The sequence below is a fragment of the Aulostomus chinensis genome, chromosome 9 (genome assembly GCF_037954235.1).
Source record: "Aulostomus chinensis isolate RoL2024-O1b breed Wild chromosome 9, RoL_Achi_v1.0, whole genome shotgun sequence".
NCBI classification, from domain to species: Eukaryota; Metazoa; Chordata; class Actinopteri; order Syngnathiformes; family Aulostomidae; genus Aulostomus; species Aulostomus chinensis.
Genome location: NC_141328.1, coordinates 4,715,967 through 4,743,680, shown reverse-complemented (window position 1 = coordinate 4,743,680; position 27,714 = coordinate 4,715,967). Strand labels below are relative to the sequence as shown.

Sequence of the window (27,714 nt, the reverse complement as noted above, 5' to 3'; positions counted from 1 at the left end):
ATTCAGACTGGAACTCAGGGATGACCTGAGTACACATAATTGAGACATTTAGCCATAATGCAGTATCTCTAGTTTTACATTACCTCCCCAAAGATGACCTTTCTAAAGATTTCTTAAATACAGCCCTGCTAATTCCAGATTAGCAGCCTCACTAGAGGGATTTTACACCAAACACAATCTATAGACAATAAAGGATTTGCAGGTCAAACCTGTGTGAGGAGACATTGAGCACCACCTGGAAAAATGTCCCTCCCCCGGTAGATTGAGGGTAATGGAGATGAGCGCCTCATCTATGTAATGAGCTTCACAGTTGTAAATCCCGGTCATGACAGTGCCCCCAGAAGACAAAGTGCTCTGAGGCTGCACTGAATCAGCCACACACTGTGACACTGATGCTTTATATGTGTAAGTGCATATGTGCATGCATGTACAGTACCAATATGTTCTCCTGCTGTGGATGACTCACGCACCCTCCCCACTTTAGTCTGGAGAAAGAAATATTCCCTTCTCTCTTCCATGTACGCTCACTTTTTCGCTCACTGATTGCCAAACCTCATGTTTGGTGCAACGGTGGAGGAAATAATGAGACTTTGCGTCACGTTGTTTCATTTGGCCGATCATTCACAACAAAAAATGAGAAGACAAAAAGGCCAAGACAGAGGAGAGGCTGCCTCTCAATGACCCTCTTGCATAAACAGGCACACTGCCCCCCCCCCACCACCACCACCACCACCACACTACCAGCAGGTCTCCCTCTCTTTGTCCACAGTAATGGGAGTAAAATGAAACATTGTGCTCTTATTTACACTCTTGATCAGAATGGAAACTCGCATTTGTTCCTCTCTGAGGCTCTTAGGGACCTTCATTGTCTGCTCTCTCTCTCTCTCTCTCTCTCTCTCTCACATGCACACATGAAGCAGTAACTCTCCAATGTTAGCTCAACTGGCACGACTGCTGATGACTGTGGGAAACTAGCGGATGAACATGGCAAATAGGACTCTTTCAACACAATCCCACTGAACACTTTCGCACCTTTCAAATCCAACAGTGCACCTTCATCGTCTACGATATGTGAACGTTTTGGTGGTAATTATGACAAATAATCAGAATAACAGCAGTGCTGGGTGAGCTACTTCCAAAATGTTATTCATTAGGTTTTCCAAGGGAATTTCATTTGAAAGCTGTAAGTTACTTTACAGTGTATGTGTACCACTGCTTCCTGTGGTTATATACATCTACAATTGTTGTATGCATATTTAGAACCAATACAGTATTTCTGCTTACGCAAACACACAAATCGGTAACAAAACTCCATGAACCAGGAAACTTGACTCCCAATTCTACTTCCTGTAACAGCTCTGGCTGGTTGACAGTGTCACATGATACAGTATTGCGACATCAACACTGTACATAGTAGTAACAGGGCCATTTTTCAGTGCAAGAAATCGATTAAAACTCAAAAAAAGGTGTTCAGTATCATTATGGCTTAATTGTACAAAGACTTGCTGAGGTTCCAGGCTGGATTATCCCACTTCTAAGGGGGGATACATTCACTCTTAACCGCACAGCAAACAACACAGTGCTCTGCCTCCGGGAGCTTTGTGTTGAGAGTAAATTGGGTATTCCTTTCCAAAATAAAGCAATCATGAATGACAAGAAGTCTGGGTGGTGACGTGTTACTGGACACAGTAACTGTAATGATATTACAGAAATTTTATTAGAAACATGTTATATGCCTAAAAGTAATGCAGTAGTGTCACGTGTTATATTTGTGACAGTGCGATGCCTTCCTGCTCCAGGAGACATTTATGTCCATGCTTTTTTTGCCTTGTTGTTTCTGTCCCACTGTTGTAATGTGTTGACTTGTTGTTTTGTCTTTTTCGTTGATTGGACTCGTAATTTGCTGTTGTTTTATATTACTTGCCGTGTGTTTTGCAGTCGTCTTTTCCTTTGCCCTATTGCGTTCTGAGAGTTGTTGTGTGTTCCTATTTGTCACGGCGACTTCCACCTCATTGCTAATAATAAAACAGAGCTGCTTCAAAAAGGGTATTGTTAAAGGAAGAGAGAGCGAAACAGAGGAGCTGCGAGGTGGAGGTTCTTTTCACATTTCTGACTGTCACTTAAGCGAGCACACAAAAAGGCTGAATATGAGAAAGCAGCAAGCAATTTCCTCTACATCCACATCTCACAGCTTCAGCCCTCTGGGCCGCCATCATAACAGAGAGATGTTTACTCACTCGACGTAGTAGGTGCCGTACTGGGGGTCCTCGATCTTCTCCCAGCCATAGGGCAACTCTGGGGGACCAAAAGACAGAGGAAAGGTAAATACTAATCACTTCAAATACTGCTGAGGCACAACATGGATGATTGGGGACACGCCGCTTTCTGACTGGCAGCTTCACGGCAGGCTAACGTAAACCTAGATTATAGGGGGCCTGTTTTATTTGTGTCTATTAGTGTTTATGGTGTGATACTAACTGAGGATGAGAAAAATGCTGAGTTGTTATATAGCCTCCCAGGAAAATAATAGCTTTTTTTTTCTTTCAAGTGGTGTGTATGTGAGCAACATCTTGAGTTTCTGTGTGACAAACACACGGCGCCAGCAGAGAGCTTTACGCAAGAGGGGCCTTGGAAAATTGCCTTTTGAGAGATGCTGCACTGATGAGCTCTCTGCACGTATCTCAGAAGCCATTAGGAGCAAAAGGGACCGGCTGGGGACGGGGGGTTTGTGACGTGTCAGCAGCACTACTGTGACCAGGCCTGCTCAGCTGTTCAATCTCCGTCTGTTAGTCAGCGCCCCCTTTGGAGAGGAAAGGGTGCACAAACAGCTCCATGCAGCAGGGAGTCACCATGTAGTGGTAGTGGTACTATGTGTGTGTGTGTGTGTGTGTGTGTGTGTGTGTGTAGGGGAGAACTAGAGTAAATACGTGGGACTGATGTTGCACGTGCTGAGATTGTCTCACCTCCTTCCTCACATTTCTCAGGAGGTTTGGCCTTCTTGGCAAGCCGGGGGTCCAGCCATGTTGTGGTCTTGCTGTTGTGACTGTACACAGAGGAGAATGAGCTTTAGGCTTAGTGGAAATCCTTTTAAAAGACATCAGGACAATTTAGCAATTAGCAGTGGGAAATCTCAGGAGCCACTTCACCCAGAAGCTCCTCCAAACAGTTTTTCAAAACAAACAGAACTAAAAGCGAATTGAAAACAGTGAGTTTTAATGTTTTGGGATCAAACTTCTCATTAATAGAGCTTTTTAAAATCTAGAGCTCACAGGAGCCTTTGAGTTACATGTGAGAGACAGAGCCATGAGAGGGAAGGGAAGGATAGATAGCGAGCAGTTGCCAAGATCATAACAAGCAGAACTGAGTGAGCAGGTCAGGGGTGGCAAGCCCCATTTAGCCTGTTGTTTCTCCTGCAGGTAGAATGCCGTATTGATTTAGCAGTGAGCGGTAGCACCTGGCTCAGTCAGCGGCTCATTGACTGCTTGTCACACTAACAGGCCAGGAAACAATATAGGCCTGCTGATTTTAGCCCCAGCCAACAAACCTGACATCAAACAAAGAGGGGAATAAAAAGAAAAAGTTAATGGGGAACAACATGACACAACATGCTTTCATGCTCAACACCTGGCTGGATTTAGCACAGGTAGGACTCTGAGATGGGGAGTGGTGACAAGTTACTGCCAGCAACATATTTGGCTCACTGTGGAGGGAAAAAAAGAGGAATTTGTAGAGTACTGGGGGAGGGTTGATAAAATACTAATGTCATGGGAGAGTAAAAGGACCAAAACAAGGCAGGCAAGTTGCAGTACAAAGGCTACTTACTCTATGAAATAGACCATGCCAGTCTCTGTGTAGGCCATCTCCCAGTTTTTAGGCAGGGGCTCTTGACTATCATCCTGTGACAGTGTGTTCCATGCACGCAAGTCCATGGCCCCAGCTGACTGGTTGTAGCTGGGCACCGTCTTCCTCCACTCCGCCTTGTCCTTGTGCTCTGTAGCCGTGCACGGCAAGAAGGACACCGGCATGGAGACGGAGAGAGGGATGGGTTGGGAATACGGGCATGGGAGATGGTAGAAAGAGAAAGAGACAGGACGTGAATATGTGGCGCCATTGGACCTCCTCTGGGCTCCTTGCATCTCTCCCTGCTGCTGCTCGAGCTTCCTCTGCACACTGGGTGGACGGTTACATCCACACGAGAGGAATAGAGAGAGGGAGGGAGAGAGAGAGAGAGAGAGAGAGAGAGAGTACGCAGAGAGGAGACGAAAGCATAGCAATTGCCGTTGAATTTGCATGTCAGCAGCGATGTACTGGGAACTGCCTCCCAGGCAAGGGCAGAGCTGACCAATGCTTCAGCCCAGCCTCGAGCACATCACAACTCTATTAGTATCACACAGGCATCTGCGTGTGTATGAGTGTATTTGCCTAATCCTGATGAGAGAGAGAGAGTGTGTGTGTGTCTGTCAGGCTCTTATCTGCAGGTTTTCATCTGGCGGTGTATGACCTAGCTTCATCATGCCATTGAATGCTCAGTTTGTTTGGCTGGGGTTATTGAATGGCAAAGATGAGAAGTGACAGCTGTTGACTGGAGGAAGTCAAAAGCTTTTTTGTGCTGAAATCGGGGCCTCCTTTTCACGACGGCACATGGAGGGGCTTCTGAACTTATAAAATCAGAACGACTATGTACAAAGACCTGCTCTAGGCTACGCTGGCAATCAGGCCTCACAGAGAAAAAGAAAATGTTGGGATGTAGGCTTCATACAGTGACAAGAACTGAAAAAGGACACAAAAGAACAATGAATGTTCTCCGTCTTGCATGACATTATTTAAGTACCTTTGACACATGGTAATATGTCTTCTTCCTCCTCTTTTGTTTTACATCCTCACCACTTGAGCAATCCAATCCATCGTCCTGCTGACAAAGGTATACGCGAGGAGACAACTCATGAATTAAAGGATGAGGAGTGACATCCTTCTGCATTGAGGTTTTTTTTTTTTTTTTTTTGGCTGGGCTTCACGGAGCTTTCATCACTGCCTGGGGTGATATGTCTCCGACAATGTTCACTCTTATGCTCGTCGAGGTGAGGTGACCAGCTACCTGCTCATTTATCTTTGAACACATTTCTTCTCTGTCCCTCGTCCTGTAACCTGCTTTCCCCTCTCTTCCCCCTCCGCGTAACAGCTCTGGATTATACAGTCACGCTTTTCAAGATTGGAATCATATTTATCGTCCATGTTTGCAGACATTTCTGAGGGAATATATCTGAACTTGGAGCATGCAATGCATATGCGGCACGAGATAGAAATTGCCGGAGGCAAAGACTCTTGCTCGGGGTTCCCACTCTTTTCAAGATATCCTTCTACAGGAATTTTCCAGGATATTTTCAGTTATAATTCTGCTGTTATGCCAGACAGGGATCACCCTACAATCTAATATATTCCTCTCTGTGGAAGCCCTTGTGTGTGTCTGAGTGTGTCACAGTGGAAAAGATGTGAAAAATTGTTGGTTTTAGGGAACTCAGATAGTATTTAATTCCACAATAAAAGAATATAGTGGGCTGTTGAAATAATCTTCCAAGAAAACAAGATTTTCCACTTCCCAGCCATAATGCAGTGATGACAAGAGGGGTTGCATTCTTTCATATTTGGGGATGACAACAACAAAATCAACAGTACACTACGATCCTTTAAATCCAGCTCTTGTAATTCTGCTGCAAATGTCCTCACATGATATTTGGCTTGTTATTCTCAAGAATCACAAAGGGTACACAATGGTGTGGTACTACAAAGTGCATTGGAAACACAGTCTGCCCCAACAGATCTGCCCCTAAAAAGGGAATGGCTTCATCCAGTTCCCCAAGTACTTTTTCCATAACCCTACAGACAAATAATAGCAGGTAAAAACATTACTTGGTGAAGGTAATTATTGTTTTTTGCAGCACTGCTTTGTGCACAGTGGCTCACTTGTCAAACAATCCAGATGAGCAGCAGCAGAGCTGGTCAGAGGCCCGACGTTGGAGCCTAACAGAGGGCAGGGCAGACGAAGCAGCCTGGCCCAGCTGGAGCGACAAAGAGCCATAAGCTGCTGCTTTGTTCAGTTGGACATGAGGCTTAGTATAATGTTTTGGAATGTTTACTACGTAGAATTTGGGGTTTTTGAAAACTTATTTCCACTCAAAATGAGCATGCTTCGCGCTCCGATTGCGCTATGAGCCATACGAGGACATCGACAGAGGAATCAAACAAGGTCAAAGTAAAAAAACCCAATGAGGAGTTGCTTCTCTTTATCTGAGACATTCTTTGGCAACTTCTTGACTTTGCTCGACTGTGATTTAGTGCTGACCTTGCATGCACAGCAGTTAATCCTGAGAATGTTTGTTTGGAGAAAAGAGTGATAAGACGGCGAGGAACAAGGTCCTACTACTTTGCATTCTGACTGAGAATATAATAATGAACTCCTCGACAAAAAATATGCATCTAAATAGCAAACTGTTTTAAATGAAAGGAAAAAGAGTATGGTGCACAACTGGTTGTAAGGATTTATAAGCAAGGTGAAAAACAAAAGGGGGAGGTGTCTCACCAGCTAGACCATTGACCATCGGAGGCCTCTCCTCTTCCTCCTCCTCATCTGGGGCCGCGCTGTCCTTCCTGTCCATCTTACTCACTGAGGTTGTGCGTTTACGTTGGACTTCAGTGTCAAATTCCTCATCGAACAAAACCTGATCCACCAAGTCAGGCTGCACCGGGCTGGGCTCTGCAGGGGGTTTAGGTGTCCCGTAGTAGTTACCTAGAAGAAACAGGGGAGAGAGAGAAAGACAATTAGCTCAAGTCAACATCCACATATTCCCTACTGGTTCTTGTCCAACACTGTATTTGGTCCTGGTGCATGCTGGATTATGGAAGTACACACAAGTCAGTGAGAAGGAAAGAATTTCACAGAGACCAGAGATCAGCCAGAGACCACATCACCTCTGGTGGTAGTAGTAGCTGCTTCCTGGAATGCACAGAGGAGTCTGTTGTTTGCTCCAAAGCAGCCACACTGGTTGGAATAAAATGAGGCCAAGTTTTGGCTGCCAAAACTTTCAGGTTTTGGAACTGTCTCCTGGATAAGGGGAAGTCCATTGATTTTTAATGACCAAAAGAACTTTTCAAAATAATATTGTCTTGTCCTTCGGTATCAGCAGATTTTGGCCATTTTTTTTAATAATCTGTATCATTCTGATGAGTTTGAGCAAATTTCTTCTCCTTTGCTCATCATCAGTTACGACGAAACAACAATAAATGTGTTTTGCAGATGTTTTGTACATAAAGAACACATGATTTTTTTTCAAAATGGCAAAATCTTACATGTATTTTTCATTTTGTACAAAATGTGAATATCACATAAATTTAACACTAGAAAATGTAGGCCTTTGACCAAATCAGCTGTAAAATATCAACATATCAGCAAACAAAACCCAATATTTTGCATCTCTAAGTGTCGACTGATCCACAAATACCTATTAAAATACACATGGAGCAATTAAACAGTATTAAAGAGACAGTTCTGTTAAGTGAGGTTATGTTTTTTTAAAACACTATTTTATTTTAGCTGCGTGTAACGGTTCAAAGCGGGAGAGAGTTCGTCTAGAACGTTGGACTGGATGCGTTTTCCTCTAGCTCCGCCAGGACATATTAGCTATTATCATTTATTCATATTCAATCCAAAGATACTTCAGATTCTACAGTAGCCCCAGCCTGCACACTTAAGTCAAAACTGTTGTCTTATTTATAGTTTCTCTCTGAGGAACAGCGACTCCAGCATTTATGCCAAGGTAAGATCTCATGCTCATGAGTCTCCCTTTAAGTCCATCAACTTGCCTTCACTGTCATGTTGGAGCCTAAGGCTGCAAACAGCAAACTCCACAGAGCGAGGGTTGAGGGAGGGGGTGGGGGGGGGGGGGGACAGCGAGAGCTCCACTCATCTTTGTCTTCACTCAACAATAAGAGAGGGGTGACCCACTAAAATGAAAACTTCCCAAGAACACAGGGGTGGGAAAGATACTTGGTGAGGAAAGGTAGACATTTTTTTGTCACTGATGTGATGGTTCTCTGTCTCTGAGGGTTAAAGGCTGAAGAACATCAGCTATTTATGAAGGAAAACAACATCTGGAGCTTCTGACATCTGGAGGATTTACACTTTTGCAGAGCTAAGTTTATGGTCTTTAGGCATAACTATGTGGCCCGAAATAAGAAACTTCAGAACTGACATTACAGCACCACTGTCCCACAAAGGGGAATGAATACCTCATTGAATCAAGGCAACGTGATCAGCGTCGTGGGTTAAAATAAATCAGATTAATTAATGTGTATGCATGATCCTGTAAAATCATGTTAAAGAACAAATCTGTGCGTCAGAAGATTTCATGAATGAAGCCCTATTTTGAGCAGGCGACGCGGGAGTAGTAGCGTCATCAGAAATAGCCCTGGAACTATTTACAGTAGCTGCCATTCTGCCGCATTAAAGCCTGAGAAAAATAATGTGCTGATCAAGTTGATGAAAAATTCAGGCAGGTTTTGGGTTGTCTGAGTGCAGAAGAGTCAGGATGTGAGGATGAAACTGTCTCCTCTACAAAATCAGGCTGTAAATGAGCTCTTTAGCATGTTAGCTTGTATTTCCAAATATTTGCAAGGTGAGCTTTTATGTATGGAATGAGATATGAGACTGAGGACACCAGAGGAAGGGATGGGGCCGGGGTGCTGATGAAAGAGACACAGAATCCACTGATTACACAGCAGGATTGATGTACATCTGCTGCTGCATTGAACTTTGACCTGTAGCTGTTGATGTGCTGTGTGGCTGCTGGCAGCGACCACTGTTTAGCCCCGATGAGATGGAAGAGAGCATAAACGCTGAGCTTTTGTATAATCTGATATCGGTTGGATATGATATGAAACGAGAGATTTGGTTTGACACTGATTGGCAGAAGCATACTGTCTTACAGATGGATCACGATGGAATTTGCAAGTCCATCTTAACATTGAGGTAATTACAACTAGTGAGTTGTAATTACCTCTGCGGTGGAGGTAAATGTTGAACCCGCGTCTGCTGGTATGTCTGTTTGATTACCTGTCAGCTGGAATATTAAAAGTGTACACAGAGAATTGCTAATTCAAACAATTTCAGAAGTTTTCCTATTAAGCTCTTTTTGCAGCTGCCTGACAGTGGTGGGTGGACAGTGTAAAGCAAGGGAATTTTCATTTTTTTAACAGCCTAGGCTAACACTTGTTAAGCACTGTCAGAGAAATTTCCCTGATATCACACACACGCGTGCGTGCGCACACACACACACACACACACACACACACACACACACACATACACACACACAGATTTTTGCATTTGCATTGTTTGCTGCCAGTAAGAAGTGATTTTTTTGTTTGTTGACTGATTTCGTTTTCTGTTAAAAGGCTCCCGCGTGATCAAATACAGCCACGTGAGAGCGAATATATATACAGTATGTGCGTGTTTGCGTGTAGATGTCATGCCATGTGGTTTTGTCAGCAGCTGCCACCTCCAATTTGTGAGAATCTGAATAAAAAATATTGTGAGTACAGCTGTGACCAGTGTAACATCTGCAGAGAGATGGAGGAATCGATCATGCAAGTACTTCATTTCTCATGCAGTGGATGCGGATTTTGTGTTCTGGAGGATTGCCCATAGAGTATATAAACTGGATTAACACTGGAAATTCTGAGTATGTAGCTGAGTTTACTGGACATTCTGCCTCTCCACTCACTGTGTATTCAGACTGCGCAGGGCAACTTCATCTCTCACAGCAGAAACATGTAGCTGCTAGCATTTAGTAGGCAGAAATAGTGAGTGACATTTTTTAGCGAGTCTGCAATCTTCGTATGCAACTATTAGTATGCGAGCTCCATTCTTATTCAAAGGAATCTTAGAGTATGAAAGCACCGGGCACTGAACTAGTTGAAGTTTTGCAGCAGCAATGATGAGACTGGGAAATGGCAGACAGTGACAACAGCTCTGTTTTGGTGTTTTTTGTTGTTGCTATTTTTGATTTGAGGACTTATGTCTTGTTTACCTAAAAGTCTTGCTCAATTATTTTATGTCTAGTAATGTTCATTACATTGTATGAAGGCACTGGTTACCATGGTAACAGACCTCCAGCTGGCAAGGAGGCTCTCAGAAACTGCTGTGTAGTGCATCTGAAAACATCCATACTTCCTTTCAGATACACAGGGGTATGAAGAGCAACAGTTTGTGTATGCTGCAATGATTATTTACCATTGTGAAATGCTAAATTAATTTCTAATAGCTAGGTTTTCAAGCTCTAATGGAATCTGAGGACATTCCTTATTCTCTGGAAGTTTGGGGAAGTCTCTCAGGGGCTTTACATCTGCACAGCCTTCACCATCAGCCTCCGAAAGCTCGCCCCACCCCTGACTCGCTCTGCGTTTATCTTCCTCTGTGTCTCTGAACCCGCCAGCCACAGTCACAGACCCTCATTAATCATTGAGGATAGGCCTCCTCCTCCGCTCTCTTGGGCAGTGCCCAGTCTGCCCAGGCCTCATCAGTGACTGCCAGTGCCCCAGGCAGGCCAAGCCCATCTTGTGCTCCAGCTTTGGCACGCAGTTCGGGCACCGCTTGGCACGGACGCGCACAGTTCACAAGCCAACCTTGTAAACCCTGCATTCCTCTGCTGCCAGCCTGCCTGTATGTGTGTGTGTGTGTGTGTGTGTGTGTTTTGTATGGTAATGACAGCCAGTATGAATTGCAAACCCTTCCTATTTCCACAGTTTCTTTCCATAATTCTGTTTCTTATTGAGCCTATTCCAATTATTACTTCCTCCATCTTTATTCTACTCTTACATGACTTGAACTTATGCAATAACGATGCCAGTTTCAGTGTTGGGCCACCACAGGCTGCCTGAACAGCTTCAGTGTTCCTCTGTATATTTTCCAGGAGCCTGGAAGTCTATAGGAGGGATGGAACACACTTCTTTTAAAAGATATTCCCTCATTTGATGATGTGACAATGATGCTGCCTACTACCGGCTTCTCTAATGTCTGGGTTGTTCCTGGAACACTTCCATTAATGTCAGGGTGCAGTGTTAGCAATCCACAATGTTTTGTTTTGTTTTGTTTCCCCCAAAGATTCCCAATATTTGACTAATGATGAGGCTGATAACCAGTATTTACTGTTGTCAGTATCATCTGTACAAATGAATCTTTTGTGACATGAACATCTAGAAAACACATGTAGACACTGAATGTAAAAAATTGTTTTTCTTTCTTTCCCAAACATTTGTAAAAACCCATAAATTATATCTTTACCACTTAACTTCCTCATCATGAATGAAAGATGATGAGCAAAGCTGAAGAGACTGAAGCATCTGGACTGTTAAAAATATCCACCATCAGACCGATACGTTACATTTTTTTTTTTTTTTCCCCTAAATGACCACGATGCACTGCCACCGCTGGTATTATCCTACATCGCTGGTTCGGGCTTTCATGATGAAGTTCTGGGATCAAGTTACTATTGATCCTGAGTACACGTTGGTACCAACAACAAAAAAAAGCTCTCTGATTTGGTGACTGCAAAGATGGTACCATATGATTCCCATTCATTTCAATTCCATATTTATCAAACCATCCAGTGTCCATACACTGGGGCGGGGTGGTGAATGGACACATTTGCCCTCATAATGGTTCTACATATCTACATAATGAGTGTTTTATGTTTGCTTTTTCCTTGTAAAGCGTTCTTGAGGTTCCTGAAAGTGCTGTATAAATCTAAAATATTTTCACTATTAGTGTTGCGCTTGTTTATTCGGGATTTATTTTTTTAATATGTGCCCCCCCCCCCCCCCCCCCCCGTTTCATGAACTGTTACCACTTCTTAGAAGCGAGCAGTAACTGGTAGCACAGCGACTTTGAACCCTCCCTCCTCCTCCGTGACTTCTGGCTTGCTTTCCTGTTTCTATCTAATCCACAGTCATGCAGCTTTTCCTCAGAACTTCAGAGAGCCAATATTACCATAACAGACCCTATTAAAACATCCTTGTGGGCTTAAGTGCTGTATGTGGTGCGGCAAAACAAGGAGGTGGAAACTGGCCATTGAGGTTCCAGTGAAGCCAAAGATTGTAAAAGGAAATACATTTGGTATTTTGTACAAACTACAATTACTGCCTGGTGGTTGTGTTCCTCCCCCAAACAGTTCAACTCAAGTTTACAACCATGCGACTCAGACGCCGTATGCGGTCCGATTTGAGAGAATTTTTTTCAAGAAATTGAAGTTATTCTTATTTTGACATGTACAATGTGAGTGAAAAGACTTTGATGAGAAATACGTTTTTCTCTTTAGAGACTTTTAAAACAAAGCAGAGAGCTTACAGTGAGCCTTGTCACACGCTGCAATGTCAGTTACCAGCAACGTTTGGAGCAAACATGACTCACGGCACAGAAATTCATTAGGAGGGGACAGATTACACTGTCCTCATTTCAGTGTATAAACCAAAACAAAAAAAACAAACCACCAGAACAATTATATTTGTACCGTAAATTCCGGACGATAGAGCGCACCATTATGTAAGCCGCAGATGCTTATTTTAGGGGAAAAAAATCAACTTTGTACTCGTACAAGCCGCACCGGTAAATAAGCCGCGGTGCACGGCGGAAACACCTCGGCCGCCTGTTCTCGCGTTTTGACCCAGTCTTCCAGAGCGTTTTCAAGTTCAGGTCATCTGCTATTATGACCTCTGAAAGCTTTTGTCGTCTTTTTGCATTGGGTCAGTTCGTCATGTTGCCGCCTCCAGCGTCTCACCATCGATTCGTTTATGCCAAACTTACGTGCTGCAGCTCTATTTCCATCTTTAACCGCCAGATTGATTGCCTTTAACTTGAAAGCTGCATCATAAGCATTCCTTCTTCTGCTCTCCATCTTGAGGGTGAGTACAAATGACTGAAAATATTGTGTGACGCTCTTTTTACACTGCACCGCGGCATGGACTGGACGCTCCAAGTACAGTACTTAGAGAAATTACCATAACATTTGGCTAGGAATTTCCCTAAGTACGGTACTTGGAGCTACCATCAGGAACAATAGGGAATTACTGCCCGCTGCCGCTGCGCGCCACACCCCAGGGTGAAGGTAAAATCCTCGTATAAGACGCACCGGAGTATAAGCCGCGGGGGCATGAAGCGTCGAAAAAAAGTCGCGGCTTATAGTCCAGAATTTACAGTAGTTGACCTTTGTTGGTCAAAAGTTTTCTTACAGGGAACTGATCTCAGTCCTCTCAAAAGGGACCGACGGAAAGGGTCTCAGTTCTTTTTTGTCTTCACACTGTCATTCCATTTGACTTTGTTCTCTTTCTGGTCCACTTTAGTTCTGATGGGGCCTCAATTCCATTCCTGTTCATAGCACCTGGAGCGCCGACATTGGCTGCTTTGGTTTATGGGTAATTTTCACTTGGAACAACATGGCTTCAACTATACTTGCCTTTTTTGTCAAGCGCTGGGACTCCCAGTGCATGTGATCAGTCTACGGAGTCCCTGGAGGACCATAATACAATGGTAAAGGGCGAAGTGAACCTGGAGTGCTTTGTGTTTACAACCCCTAACAGGGACTAGGATGTAATCTATACTCAGACCGGTTCACTTTGGAGGGGTCTGAGTCTGTTCGTGGTGCTTTATCCCAAAGCTGAAGGCATTACTGACATATTTGCGTTGGCGGGTGTGCAACTCTGTCCTGTAACTGGAACTGCAGCATTTTAGAGGGCCAATTGACCTGTGATACAACCAAATGTGGCCTGGTAGTTTTTGTGTCATCCTGCCTGATTTCCATGGTTTTTGCTCCTCAGCTCCATCATCAATCTTTCATACTACTTTCAGTCCCATCACCAGCGGGGGGTAGAACGCTGCCCTGAATCACATACCTGCACACCTGCTAATATAATCCTTGAGAGTTGCAGCACGGCGAAGAATTACTCACACTGTGACACTTTCATCATCCTATAAAAGAAAAACAAGCAGACTGCTTTCTCCCCCACTTCAGCTATTTAGCTAATATTGTTTCTGAGGCCTGCTTAGAATACAACAGGCAACAATGATGGAATTTGGAAATATTGATTCAAAGTTTGGAGTGATCTCATAAATACACATTATTTTCTCTTTTCCTTTTTGCTGGGTTAATAATTTTCATAATACCGCCTGAAATAACAATCCTGTTTTTGTTGAGCAATATGACAACCAATCTGTGAAAAGCTCATTGTCTCTCATATTGGATCCTGCAGCGCGGAGAGAGCGACTTCAACTCTCGGTTACAGATTGACCGTAGCTACATGGAGCCCCTGTTGTTCACAGGTCTGGAGGATTAGTCACAGCAGCGAGGTGAGCGTGGCCGGCTAGGTCGATGTTTCCATTCAATCAGCCACAGAGAGAGAGCAAGAGAGAGAGCGAGAGAGAGAGAGAAGGGGGGGGGGGTTCAACTGAAAGTTCATTTTACATTTAATCCAAAAAGAGAACTTTCTTTCAGGAAGAAGGCAAAGAAATTAAGAAACACATTAAAACAACACAGGACTATTTGTGACTATAAAACAAAAGACAAAATATAATAAAATAGTTAATATGATTAAAAAAAAAAGAGAGATGAAAAAGGAACTAATAATAATGATACTAATGGACGGGAATAAGATGATTTGAGGCGTCTCTAAATGAAGAGGCCAAGAACTGCCATGCTGATAAGCACTTTTTTAACGCCGTCATCTCAAGATCATGGGTTGATTATTGCTTTATCTCATGGTAACAAACGGGTTGATTTATCTGATTCTCTGCCGACAACAGGGCCAATTTCTTAGGATAATTACTGAAGAAAAGAACTTTTGTCTTCTCGAGGTTGATTGAAATTTATTACAGTGTCATGCAGTTTGTTTGCCCATCTCACTGGGGTTTATCAGAACAAATCTGCGTTGTGCACATCAAATAAGAGATGCAAATGCATACTCAGGCTCGGATCGTACTTTTCCTTCGGCCCCTGGCTTTTCATTTGAAATGTACAACGAAGGTTCCTTTGGTGTTCTGTCAGTCGTAATCATCGGAAGAAGAAATCCCTTGCAATGACAGAAACTCTACTGAACAGTATATTTGTCATTCCATCATATAAAGATGGTGAAACGTTAAAGAAAATGTATCTCGTTTTCAATTTCTCCCAAATGACTCATCGAACTCACAGTCGTCCTCGCACTCAATTTCCCCTTTTTTACGATAACAAGTCAACGAAGATGGTGTCAAAAATGAGTGTCAGCTTCGTTTGATCACGCCTGATTCTAGCCTGTCAGCTTTAGACTGACCGGTGCGTCCCACTCCGGCCGGACCCCTCTGAATGTCACCTCTACCAGAGAGACATGATGCCCCCCACCCCGTGTTGGACAGCGGTGGAGTGGCCGGATGGGTTGATCAGGAGTGGCTTCTCCTCTCTGATCTGTTCATCTACACGTGCTGGTCTGTGACAAACACAAACAGCCTGACAACCTTTTGTGTTGTTGCGATCACACCATTATCACAAGAAAATTGGCTTTCGTTATCTTGAGATAACTTCATCTCAATCTTGAGATAAGTAATTACAGTCACGGTGGTTCTCGGCTTCTCTCGACCCCTCATATCCTCATGGTAGTGCCAGGGCTTTGCATTCTCCGGAGCAAAGCACCAATGTTACAGTCTGCAGACTACAGGGTGTATCCAGCAGACGGTGGTCAATGTCTAACTGAGCATGGGTAGATCATTCATGATGAGATAAGTCTCTCTCTCTTTATCTTCCACGGTGTTCAACTACAAGTTTATATCGCAATTTATCTTTGGGAAGTTGGAGGTCAAAAGTCTGGACAATAACAACTAAACCTCTGGGAGCTTCCTGATCTGGGCCTTCAATATACCTATGTTTGTGTTACACTAAGCACGGAAGGACAGCGTAGGTTCATTATTCACCCGGCTGACGTGTTTATGGGCTCTGGGGGGGTTGAGGGGCCAGGTCTCCCAGGGCTGATCCAGTACAGAGATCCTGCAGAGCCGATACATTCCCAACCCCAGCAGCGTGTTAACCAAAGCACCTGGGGATACATTAACTCCACTTCCTTCACATTTACAGTGACAGCTTGATGACACGGACGATGCATTGATGACCTCTTGGCACACAGCTCAGCAAAAATTCACCTAAGAACTAATAATTGTAGAGTCATAGAGGGATTCATCCTGCAGCCGTGACACCAGGGTGATGGACCGGGATAATGCACTGTTGTGATAACAGTCTGCTTCTCTGACGACCTCTCTCCGTTCTTCCAGTTCAAATCAAAGTTTTAGGGTCACAGCTTTCAGTTTAGTTCTGTTCGATGTTTCTTTTAAACACATCAGTGGAACATTTATCGCCTAAAAATGCAACATTTATGGTACCTTGAATATCAGAAAACTGCGCCTCACATGCATACTGAACCTTGCCATGTGGATTGGAAAATGGGTGTTTTTACCACTGTGGTACAACATGTCTCCCCTCCACACCCCTGTTCTATTGTGATGTAGACTTGCACTCTGTGTTTAATACCATCATAGGTTCCACTCTCCAGCAGCAGTCCGCTTTCATCCAGTTCACGAAACTCCCCCACGCTGATGAAATTGTAGTCAACTCCGGGAACTTCCCCCTCTCTGGGTTGTCGAGTGGTACCTGCCAACAACAGCACCGTTTCAGAGAAAACATCTAAACAAGTGGAATGTGTTGATCAGTGGTGGTGGTGTGTGTGTGTGTGTGTGTGTGGGGGGGGGGGGGTGGCTGGAAGCAACACAGTATCCAACATGCCCACGGTAACACAAGGTGGGCCTCAGGGGGGGAATCTGTGCCTTCATCATGAACAGTCAATGGAGCTGAGACCACGAGGGATGAATTCATTATTCATATATGAAACAGGGAGAAATTTACCTCCACACAGCTGTCGGAGTACAGAGGAGGTGTAGCAGATGATAATGAAGCAGGTTTACAGTGCACACTTTGACTTTTGTGAGCCACAGCATTCCTTTTATTCCTTAAGGGCGCAATTAATTGCTGTATTCATGCAATACATGAGAAATATTTGATAATGAGGCTTTAGTTAGGTGTGCACCAAGTACAAGGGTGGATTAAACGATGACCTGTTGCATCTTTCATCAATGTTTATATCTGCTGTAAATGCATAATGTCTCCTCCAAGAAACCCACACACAGTTTGTTTACGAGCAAAATATAATGACCTCTATGGACTTAAAAAGTTAATATTCAGTAGTAATTTACCACCAGAGCAGAAGAAAATTCATCGCACAACTGCAGAGTCCATCAAGAGAAAAGGAATCAGACCAAAGGGTTGAATAATGACCTTCACACGGGCACTTTTTACATTCAAAGAGCAAAAGAAAAAAAGTTGGATTAATCTATGAAGCAAAGCAGAAGTACCCTTCAGGAGCTAACACCTCAGCTAAGGGTCAGGTAGAACTTCCTGAGAAATCAATGACTACGACTCGTGACATTTTTTATTAAAAACAAACTCATAAAGTTGCTATTGGACCGATAGTCAAGGTTACTGTGTTATGACTGAGACCAGCAGCTGTGGTTTATATCCACAGGGTCGACTGGACGGCTTAGTAACATTTACATGAGCGGCAGAGAACTCTAAACTGACCGTAGGCGTTGCTGTGAGTGTGAATGGCTGTCCGTCTATACGTGTTGGCCCTGCGATGGACTGGTGACCCATCCAGGGTGAACAGGATAAGCGGTAGAAAATGGATGGATGAGCGGCAGAGCCCTTAATAGTAGAGACTAACTCGCTGATCAACCTTAAGCAACCGATGATGTTAATAATCAGCCTGGTATCACCCAGAAGTGTATGAGTAGCTCGCCATTTCTTTAGTCATTTGGTATGACATCACAGCGCACTTTGCCCTTTCTGCATCTCATTCATTTGTGTTTTTAGCATGACATCGGGGGATTTTCAGATACTTTACCAATTCATCTCAACCAAAACCCTGATCCATTCCTAACCACCTACCAAGAGGTTTTTCTGCCAAACCCTAAAAATAGACCTTGAATACAGCAATCACCACAAGATTAGTAAAACACGACAGACAGATATTCCAGCTACACGATTTATCCTGTTTATTCCCCAGCTGATCTTAAATTCCTTTTACACAACCGATGAAATCCGGATTACAAGTAGAAGGTAGAGTATGTGAGAGGCTAAAGGCAGACATTTCATAGGTTGATAACAAAACACTCAGATCCAGGCCACCCTTGGCGGTGGTCCTGCAGTTAGCCCAGCAACAATGATCGACTTTGAAGAGGCCGACCTGACATCATCTCCTTGTTACGGTGCAAATGACAAACACGTGCTTTATTTTCTTTACCTGCTTTTTGCTTTTGGTCTGCTTTCTTCACTCACTCACAGTATTGTGTGTGCAGACTCAGCACTGTTGTAAACTTACCCAAAAGAACATCTTTGAGTTTCTCAACAGAGAATCTCGACAAGGACTTCCAACTCCGTGTTTGCAGTTCTAAGAGCAACAGGTTTATGACTAGGTGGTTATAAAGTTCATGAACTCAGCTAAATCAATGCGAAAAGGTCAATAAGGTGTTTTTCATGACGTATCCCACTGTGCTCTGTGTTCTGCCTCACCGAGCAAATCTCTTAGCACGTGATTTGAGCTTCAGAGGTTGCCTTGGCGTTGCTAACAGCCAAGTTTGTTGCTCTCTTGCCCCAAAACGCTCCTGCAATTAAATCTTGCGATGCTAATGACAAAAAAAAGTTGTGTTTCCAAACCATAATTAAAAGCTGCTCCAGAATTAAATGAGCACTTCCACAGCTCAACCCTCTTTCAAGTCTCTTCACAGTCCGCCTGCTAGTTTTTGCATAATCCTGCTAACAGTGAGATGGATAAATGACACTGAAAACAACCTCCTTGGTGGTGCTGAGAAGTGCTGCAGTTATGGCGGATGTTTTCAAGGAAATCCCTGTTGTAAGAATTCAAAGAGTGAATCTGTGAACACAAACTATTACTGCAAACCCACACGGCCACTCCCCACTGCACCGTCCTCGTTCCAGCTCTCTTTTCTTCCCGCGCCGCTCCTCATTTCTAATAACATTACAGATGTTCGCAGCTAGCGGGAACCCTTCTCTCCAGCCGCGACGGTCGAGGTCAACAGCTGCAACTTTTTTATTTTCTCCCATTATTTTAAAACTTCTCTTTCTAAAATATTTACTCCTGCTCTGCACGTAGAACACAATGCGCTGTTTCCGGCACAGTGCCTTTCCAGTTCCCCCAAAGTTACTGTCATTAAATGTTAATGTTCCATAACTGCTACAACTAGTTAGAAAAAGTGTCATGTCTTGCATTGGTGGTGCTCTCATCTGAGAGCCACTGAAAACATATTGTTATGGAAATGATTTTACGCAGCTTAACATGCCTGCTCCTCTAACCATCATCTTAGTTGTAATCAGGACAGATACCTCAGCTGAATTGCTCTATTTGTTTGTGCCACAGGCACGAGGGATTTTTTTTTTTTTTAATAGGAACCTGTCCCCATTCTTCATTTTCTTTTTATGTCAACATCCATCCTGGCTGCCGTGTGAGCCATCACATCTAAAACAGCTCGGTGTGTTGCAGAGATAATGTTTTATTCTGTCAGACAGAGCAATCAGACGAGGCACGCAGAAACAGCAAAGGGAGAAATATTAGCTTCTTTTTTTCCTCTAAAGAGGAGAATGAGAAATGTCATTATTTTGCTTTTCGTTGTCGATTCGGAGACCGGACTCTCCTGTGCATTTGCAATTGCAATTTAACCATCTGATACAACAGCGGGAGGTGTCGGGATTAGACATGGCAAGAAGCTTTTTAAAGTCGGAAAAATTGGGAAACAAAGGCTGTTGTGTTCTAGATGGATGAATTCATACAGAAAGTCTTCACACCAGTACAGCTATCGTGGATAGACAGACACTAGAAAGAGTTTTTAAAAGAACAGAGGAAGACACATGGAATTTGGCTGCTAATTCTCCCTGGAAAACAATACAATATTTTCCCTTCTTGCACGTGTGCCCTCACAAGCTTCTCCTTAAAGAGATGAGACAACTGTGTGAAAACAAAACAGAATGGGAGCACCGAAGCAAATCAAATGAAGAGGAATACAGTAGGAGTAGTCACTTGGTCTACAGGGTTGGAGTGGGCTGATGACAGAATCCAGCTCTTCAACATTAGGTGTGAACTGCGGTATATTGTGCTTCCCTCAGAGCAGGTTGATTCAGGTGGGTGGCAGAAGTCAAGGGACACACACGGCCAACAAGGTTTGCAACAAGGTTTGCAGATGATAATTACAGTTGAGGGTTGGACAGAACTGGGGGGGGGGGGGGGGGGGGGAGGGAAAGCATGAAGAACTAAAGAGAGGTAAAGGAGGGAGTCATAAAACCAGGAAGTAAGTTATTGTCCAGTTGCCTCGTCTCAAAGTCAATGGGGTTTTTAATGCGGTTTTGGTTGAATGCCTGAAACAAGGTTTACGGTTCAAACGGTCTCAATTTATTTGAAGGTTTTTGTTCTACAGAATAAAACGTGGCACTTGGGGCTAAACGATGTATCAAAATGTAATTGAAATCACAATGCTGCCGACTGCAATGACCAAATAGCGGCCACTATGATACTTGCGAAAAGTAAAACCTGTGTTAAGACTGAAGGGTTGTGGTGATGCAGACATACCCCAACCTGCAGACTGCAGAAACCATCTCGACCTGCTTCGTATCCCCGCAACTTTAACTTTCAATATGTATTTCGGTCAAAATGTGAATACTTACACAAGAACGATAATTCCATTCTCATTTATTGCCATTTACCAGTCAAAATCATCGCAATTTGCTATTTTCTAAAAGGTTCAGTGCGAACACCATTCATGAATTTTGAACTGTTTATGTGTCTTAAGGCAACCATTGCTCCTAAGTGGCTTGACAAGACTACAAACGCCATCAAGCTGAAATCAGAGGATGTGTGAAGCTTGTTGTGGTAACAGTGAACTCATACGGCGATGCTGTTTTGTAGTTTGTTCAAAGCACAAACCCTAAAGTGGTAAATGGACTCTATTCATACAGCGACTTGTTTTTCTAAAACAGGCCTAACTTTCTCAAATGCTTCACAATCCAAAGTTCATGTGAGCTTTTTTTAATAATGGTTTTCACACCTTGGAAATCATAAAAAGTGGTATTCATTTGTGGAGATGATCATGTGGGGGGGGGGGGGGGGGGGAAACGCGCAAAGTTTTGTTTGTCAGCAGGTTTCCGTCAAGAAATCAGAAACCACATTGGCTTTTGGTGGAGGGAACCGGCGGTGATGCTAACGTCTGGGTCAGCCAGCAAAATCACTTCAGCTACACAATAATTACTGATGATGTCGATTGTAAAGCTGGAAGAGAAATGCAATAAAATCAGCCAATGCTCTTGAGCGTGGTGGCCTTGAAGAGAGGTGGTCTGGCAAAGCCTCCTGAGCCAATGAGCAACACAAAAATCAGACCCAAAGTCACAGGCAGAGGATTTTTCCTCCTGTCAACCAAGACAAGGCAAACACAAATGTTACAATGAGAAAGATTATTTTGAAGAACAGCATGTCTGCATCCCGCTGCTGGTGCATCTCCCCATAAAGAGAAACGGCTCGGTGGTAAAACTTTATTGATGATTTCAAATCTCAGACGGGATCAGCGTGTGGGGAGCTTTCTGGGTGATTTCTTTTACTATTTACTTTAAAGATTAGAAAGGCTGCTGTCAATGATTGTAACCTTTTCCATTCCAATATATTGGACTAAAACTGAGGTATGAAGCTTGCTAGGAAAAACTAGCATTTCGCTACTCAAATGTGTTTTACAGACAGAGCGACGGGAAAAAGTTGCTTCATCAGAAAAAAAAAAAGTTTGTTCGTCAAACTCGCAGTTTTCCTTCAGCAGCTTAAAAAAATGTAAAAGGTTCCATCAAAACTGAGCGGTTACTAAGATGAAATATCTGGGGTGCTATTTTTACATCTCCACTACTCCTCTTCATTTCTATCCCCCAATGAGACACATGCAGCTGATTGCCCTGCCATGACGGATAAATGATGCCAGAGAAAGGAGGGAAGTAGTTGGCGTAAGAGTTGGATGTTGGAATTGAGCCAAGATTCAAAGGATTACGTGGTGCCCTGGACCACTGGCACCGTCTCCAGCTCCTGTCAACTTTTGTGGGAGGAAAGTGTGACACTTATTAAAGCTTTCTTGTGTCTGGAGGAAGAAGGAAGTCATGCCTCCTTCACTCTGAGATGGAACCGGGGCTGTGCTAATGAGCAGAGGCGTCATACTGGAGTGGCTCTTTAGGCTCATCGTTAGGTCAGCGCGGCTCAGCGCACGTTGATTAACCGTCCTCGCAAGCGTGCTTGAGCGGAGGAGACAGGGAACATGTGTTGAGCTACGTTAGCCAGACTGTGATGTCTGACATGGGTGAAGCGTGCCACAACTTTCACAGCACTGATGTTGACTTTCTTCTGTAGCAACATGCAGCGCAGGATGTTTAGAAAAAGAGCACCTTTGTTGCTTTTGGCGAAAGTAGTCCTCTGCAGACGGAGGGCCAAAAATCACAATAAAGAAAGTTTGGTGGGCCAGCTTTGGTCCATGAACCCCACCAAGGGCAGTCTGGACCTGAATAACTCAGAACAGAGGTAGTCAGGCTTCAATGAGCCACAAACTTTGGCCAAAACATTCTATACATCTTCTTCAGGTTCCACCGTGGTATTAACCTGAAGGTGAACAGCACCCAGGTTTCTGGACAGACAGTGAGATGAACGGCACTGCAAAGTTGTCTGTATTTGTTTAATTCCCAAAAGAATTCAACAGAAAAGCTTGAGGGTAGAGTGACCGTGTAATAACTGAAGGGTTGGGAGCTCAGTCCTTGATTTCCATGTAAGGCTGTGCCAAAGCATTGTACAGCACTGTGAGTAGCACTGAAGCAGAAGTACATGAAAAAGGAAAAAAAAGAAGAAAGAAACTCTAACAGCAACCAGCTGTAAGGAGGTGTGGCACCACCTATTGTTCCGGAGGGTGACCTACATCCTTCAAAACACTGATCTCCCTTCGATTCTTGTTTATTGGAACAACCTCGGCAGTCAGAAGAGTGCACACGAAGCCCTGGCACGCTCATGAATTTCACTGTACCTTCTATTCCTGCAGAAAGTCTTTGACAGATAGATATTTATTGTCATTCACACAGCATGGGAGCACAGGAGGGAACGAAACATAGTCCTGAGGCCTTGGTGCTAGCAATCTGACTGAATAAATTAGAGAATAAAATAGATAGGTTCAAATAAGATACATTTAAATAAGCTCAGAAAAAGATACCTAGGACCTGTCGCGCTTGTGTGTTTGTGCAGATTTATGCAGCAATATCACAAATTAGACAGCCCTGCTCATTAAAACAATAAATTAATCACTGGAACACAAACTCAACATTAACAAATGCCTGTAAAATTAATTTCATTCCATGCAAATTGGTAGAAATAAGAGTGTTTCCAAACGCAAGCAGAAAGTTAGTAACATAATAATTGACTGGAACTGTGATAAATGGCAAACATATTTTTTACACTCAGCTGTGCAGCCCTGAGAATTGCAGCTGCTCTTTCATTTACGCCTGTTGGCCTTGTTGGCCATTTTAAAATCACTCAGCTATGAAAGCAGAATCATTCTGTCACGGTTATTTATTTCCGTTTTTTTTTGGGGGGGGGGGCGAAAAAGGAGCACTGCACAATATTCATAAAGAACAAACGTCATGTATGAAAAGTTAGTAATACTCTCAAATGTGTAACGGTAAGATAAACGAGGTTGACTGTAATCAAAAATGTGCAAATAATTGCCTTTCTTCATTGAGTGCTTCAAATATTTCATCTCCAAAAGTTCTTTTTTTCAAATTTAAACATATGAAAGGAGAAAGTGTATCAAACCGCTCAACTCATTTTCTATCAACCCTGAAGTCCTGAAGAATATTTTACAAAAGAATATTTTATTCATAGTGGATTTTGTTTGCTTTCCATTTCAAAGTCTACCAAAGTTTTTCTAGTTTATTATGAAGAACACCATCTAGCTCTGTTGATCAATGTCATGGACTAAACTGACCTCGAGGAGGAAAAAAATAGGTGGAAAAGTTGCAGGGAAAAGTGGGATGACACAGGTAGAGTGAAATAGTCAGAGTAGAAATGAGAACCCAGACGGTGAGAGAACATTTAGCTGCCCAAGGCTGCAGATGCTACTCACAGGGAATGGTGCGCAGGTACAGGTTGTCCCTGATCACCTGCTGGAGCTTATGGTCCAGGGAGCCTTTCTGGAACTGCAGACTGAGGTAGTGACGCAAATCAGTATTCAACACCTTTCCTAGAAGAAAAAAGGACAGAGAAATCTGGGTCAGTCCAACAATTAAATCATGTAGGAGGGCATCTATATAAAGCAGCTGCTCTGATGATTTGATTCAGCACGCTGCTCTGACGGACAACAACACATGCTGCAAGCCCCGAACCAATAGTTTAGAGAGTTCTGCCAGCAATTACTTGTTCCTGAGAAGGCGAGGCGTGAAGATGACAAGAGTTCTATTCATGGATGAAAAAGAGCAGCAACACAGCATCAGGGCTGTCGGTTCTTGGGCAAAGTCAGTGAAACTTTAGAGAACATCAAATATAGGCGAGAGAAAGAGAAGAAAGAGCTTCCCCTGCGCTGGCAACAGTTGTGCTCTTCCTCAGCTTCTGCTGTGTGTCGGGCAGAAGTCTCCTTCTCTGGAGGGGATGCACGGACTTTTAACAGTGTGTGTGCACATCAAAGACACACACTTATTCTGGAAAAGTTGCACGGCAGCGGAAAACAATTAACTTTACAGAGACAGAATGTGCACCAGCGTCCACGTGTTCTGACAGATGTCCTTCCTGGAACTTGTAACACGCCACATGAAAACCCAGTTTTGTTGCACATCCGCTACCTCCTGTGTTGTTTTGCCTGACGCACACCGTCACAATCAGCAGAGTAAACCAACCTCTAATTAAGATGCATCCCGACTGCCGGGTGAGTTGATGACAAGTGGACAGCTCTGATTACCTGAGCTCACATTTGACATTACTGCAAGTCTCCAAAAGAACAGGCAAGCAATATTATTAACCTTTCTACCACTTTCTCCCTTTTTTCTTGAGTTCGTGCTCTCTCCCTTTTGCAGGAAACAAAAACCCAATTACACATAAGAAATGCACTGAAATAAGAAATCTAAGCCCAAACTCATTGTTTGGTTTATTTGCCTTTTTTTTTTTTTGGTGCTCTTCTCGTCACTGAAATTATTGTTGGTTTTCCTTTACTTTTCTTTCTTTCCTGGGTTGTCCCATGTCCCGTGCTGCCTGAAATAGAGTCATCTGTATGTTGATTTACTGCATGATGCTTTTTTTTTTTTTTTTTTTTAAATAATGACAAACAGGAAATAATACGTTTCCAGGTGCATCTCCAAGCAGCCTGGACTGACTTACTGAGAGCGAGAGGCGAAGTGATTCTTTCCTTGTCTCAGAAATAGAAGGCGGAGGAAGAAAACATCACACAACATCGACTGGGTCTGTTCTCTATCGGGTTCCTGACAAACCGAGCCGCCCCAAATGTTTGATGCTCTCTTAATATCATCACAGTGGAGTAATAATAACATGCCACCATGCACATAAATCAGCATATACCTCCATTCAAGCACAGGATCCTTCACGAGTGTGTTCACACCTGTAGGATCGGATCACTCGGGACACCTCACACACAGATCCGAACGGGGTCGTGTGACGCAAGTGTAGATCTGCTCACAAACACGGGGACTGAAGGCAAATCCAAGCTGTGATTAATGTCATCCGGCCTCCAAATGAGATGAGTGTTAAGTAATTATCTGCTGCGAGGAACATCAGTCAGCACGACATTATACCTCTCCCAGCGAGGGATTGTAAATACACGATTTCTCCCGATTGTGAAATGTGCTGTTGGCTTATCTGCTGATGAATATTCCAGCGCAGTGTTTGGACTGTGAGCCTGACAGTTTTAATTTTCTCTACTTCACCGATCAAGTGCGAGTTCATTCACAACTTCAATATCAAACATTTCACAAATTCCGTTCAAATCTGGTCGTCAACACACACGCACACACGCACACGCATACACACAAACGTGCACACACATTTATGAATCCTCTTTCAAACTAGAATAATTGGCAAGACAAAATGAATAAGAAAATGTATTTATACTGCATGGTTTAAAGAGAGATATTCCCCAAGTAAAAGTAATCAGAATTTTAAAGTGAGGCGCACCTATGATCCAAACAGTATTTTCTAAGTAGGAACGGTAAACTTGGCAACCGGGCAACATAAACTACTGCCAATACTTTATTCAAAAATATTCTCGTTTTCCTCAGGCCATGAAATAACTGCCACCAGGAGAGCAGTTGGGCAGTGTTGTGAAAGTGGTTTGGAACATATTTCTGATGAAAGCATCAAGTGTCTTTCTTACTCAACATCCTTATATGTTTGCCTTAGCAAATGTGCGCTAATAATTCGGATTTGGGAATTTTTAAGGCTGTTAACCGCTGCCTGCTTTCGACAATCCAGTAACCACAGTATGGCAGAAGTAGAGCCGGGCGAAAGACGAGCATGGCTCTCCATTATGTAACTTTTTTCGCTGGCACAATGAATGTGAGGAATTTAGGTCAAGGAAACAAAAGCTGGGTCTCGCTACACATCGCTGAAAAGCCGCAGGTCTGTGGTGCATGTTCCCAGAAGCTATGAGACATGAAAAACCTCAAATTCTAACACACATCAGTAATAATACCTCATTCCACTACTGGTTCAGGTTCATGTTCAGGAGATTGGGAGTCATCCTGCATCCACCTGGACTCACTCACAGCTGGTTTCACTGTCAGAGTTACTAATTGTGACCGCAGGATTCCTAAAAGGGTCAATACTCCACTGGGTAAACAAAATCCATCTCTCTCCCTCTCCCCTCTCTTTCATATACACAAACACATTCAAATCACCTCCCTTGCCCAAAGCAGCCTCCCACTCGAGTGCTTATAACAGGGTAGTCTTTGTGGCCCGCCTGTCAGGTTGAGTTAGCGTGCTACATCATATCTCCATAGATGGAGCGAGAAAGCAAAGGAGGGAGGGAGGGAGAGAGGGGAGGGAGGGAGGAAGAGAGGGAGCAGCAACCCTCAGCTTCCCGCTAGGTTACAAGGCAGCGCATCACTGGCCTGCCAGGCTGGTTGTTCAAGGCATGTGGGACACAATGGAAGTCTTTGTGTCTTTTCATCTGGCTATTAGACACTCTCATACACGGGTGGGGAGGGAGGTATGGTGGGGGGAGGGGGAGGGGCTGCAGTTCAAGGATAAAGAATGATTAAAAACAGAGAAAGGGCAGCGTGGGGGTGGGGTGGGGGGCGATGATGTTTGCAGAGAGGAGTAACGATGATGCATGGGAAAACACGTGAAAATCACCCCGTCTCTCGCTCCTCTTTTCATCATTATTCTATCGCCCCATCTCTGACGGTGCCTCTTCGCCTCCCTCGCTGTGGAGATTTATCAGGTCTGGCAGATCCCCACAGGGCTGCTCACACCTCTGTTTGAGATCACTTTCCAAATATCTATCAACCTTCCTCTGCA

General features: G+C 43.6%; 1 protein-coding gene across 9 annotated transcripts in view; it reads right to left on the bottom strand.

The window, feature by feature from the left end:
- magi3a (membrane associated guanylate kinase, WW and PDZ domain containing 3a) overlaps nt 1-27,714 on the bottom strand; it is a 140,305-nt gene that overhangs the window by 26,642 nt on the left and 85,949 nt on the right. For 6 of the 9 annotated variants that reach the window (XM_086213250.1, XM_086213252.1, XM_086213256.1 and 3 more), the window contains exons 2-7: nt 24,317-24,433; nt 16,596-16,715; nt 6,578-6,784; nt 3,823-3,991; nt 2,965-3,043; nt 2,238-2,305 (exon numbers count right to left, since the gene is read on the bottom strand). In XM_086213250.1, the coding sequence (XP_086069376.1) occupies nt 2,238-2,305; nt 2,965-3,043; nt 3,823-3,991; nt 6,578-6,784; nt 16,596-16,715; nt 24,317-24,433 (760 nt within the window). Of the gene's footprint in view, nt 1-2,237; nt 2,306-2,963; nt 3,044-3,822; nt 4,172-6,577; nt 6,785-16,595; nt 16,716-24,316; nt 24,434-27,714 lie in introns of those variants that run through there. The other 3 variants (XM_086213251.1, XM_086213253.1, XM_086213258.1) reach the window with 2 other exon arrangements.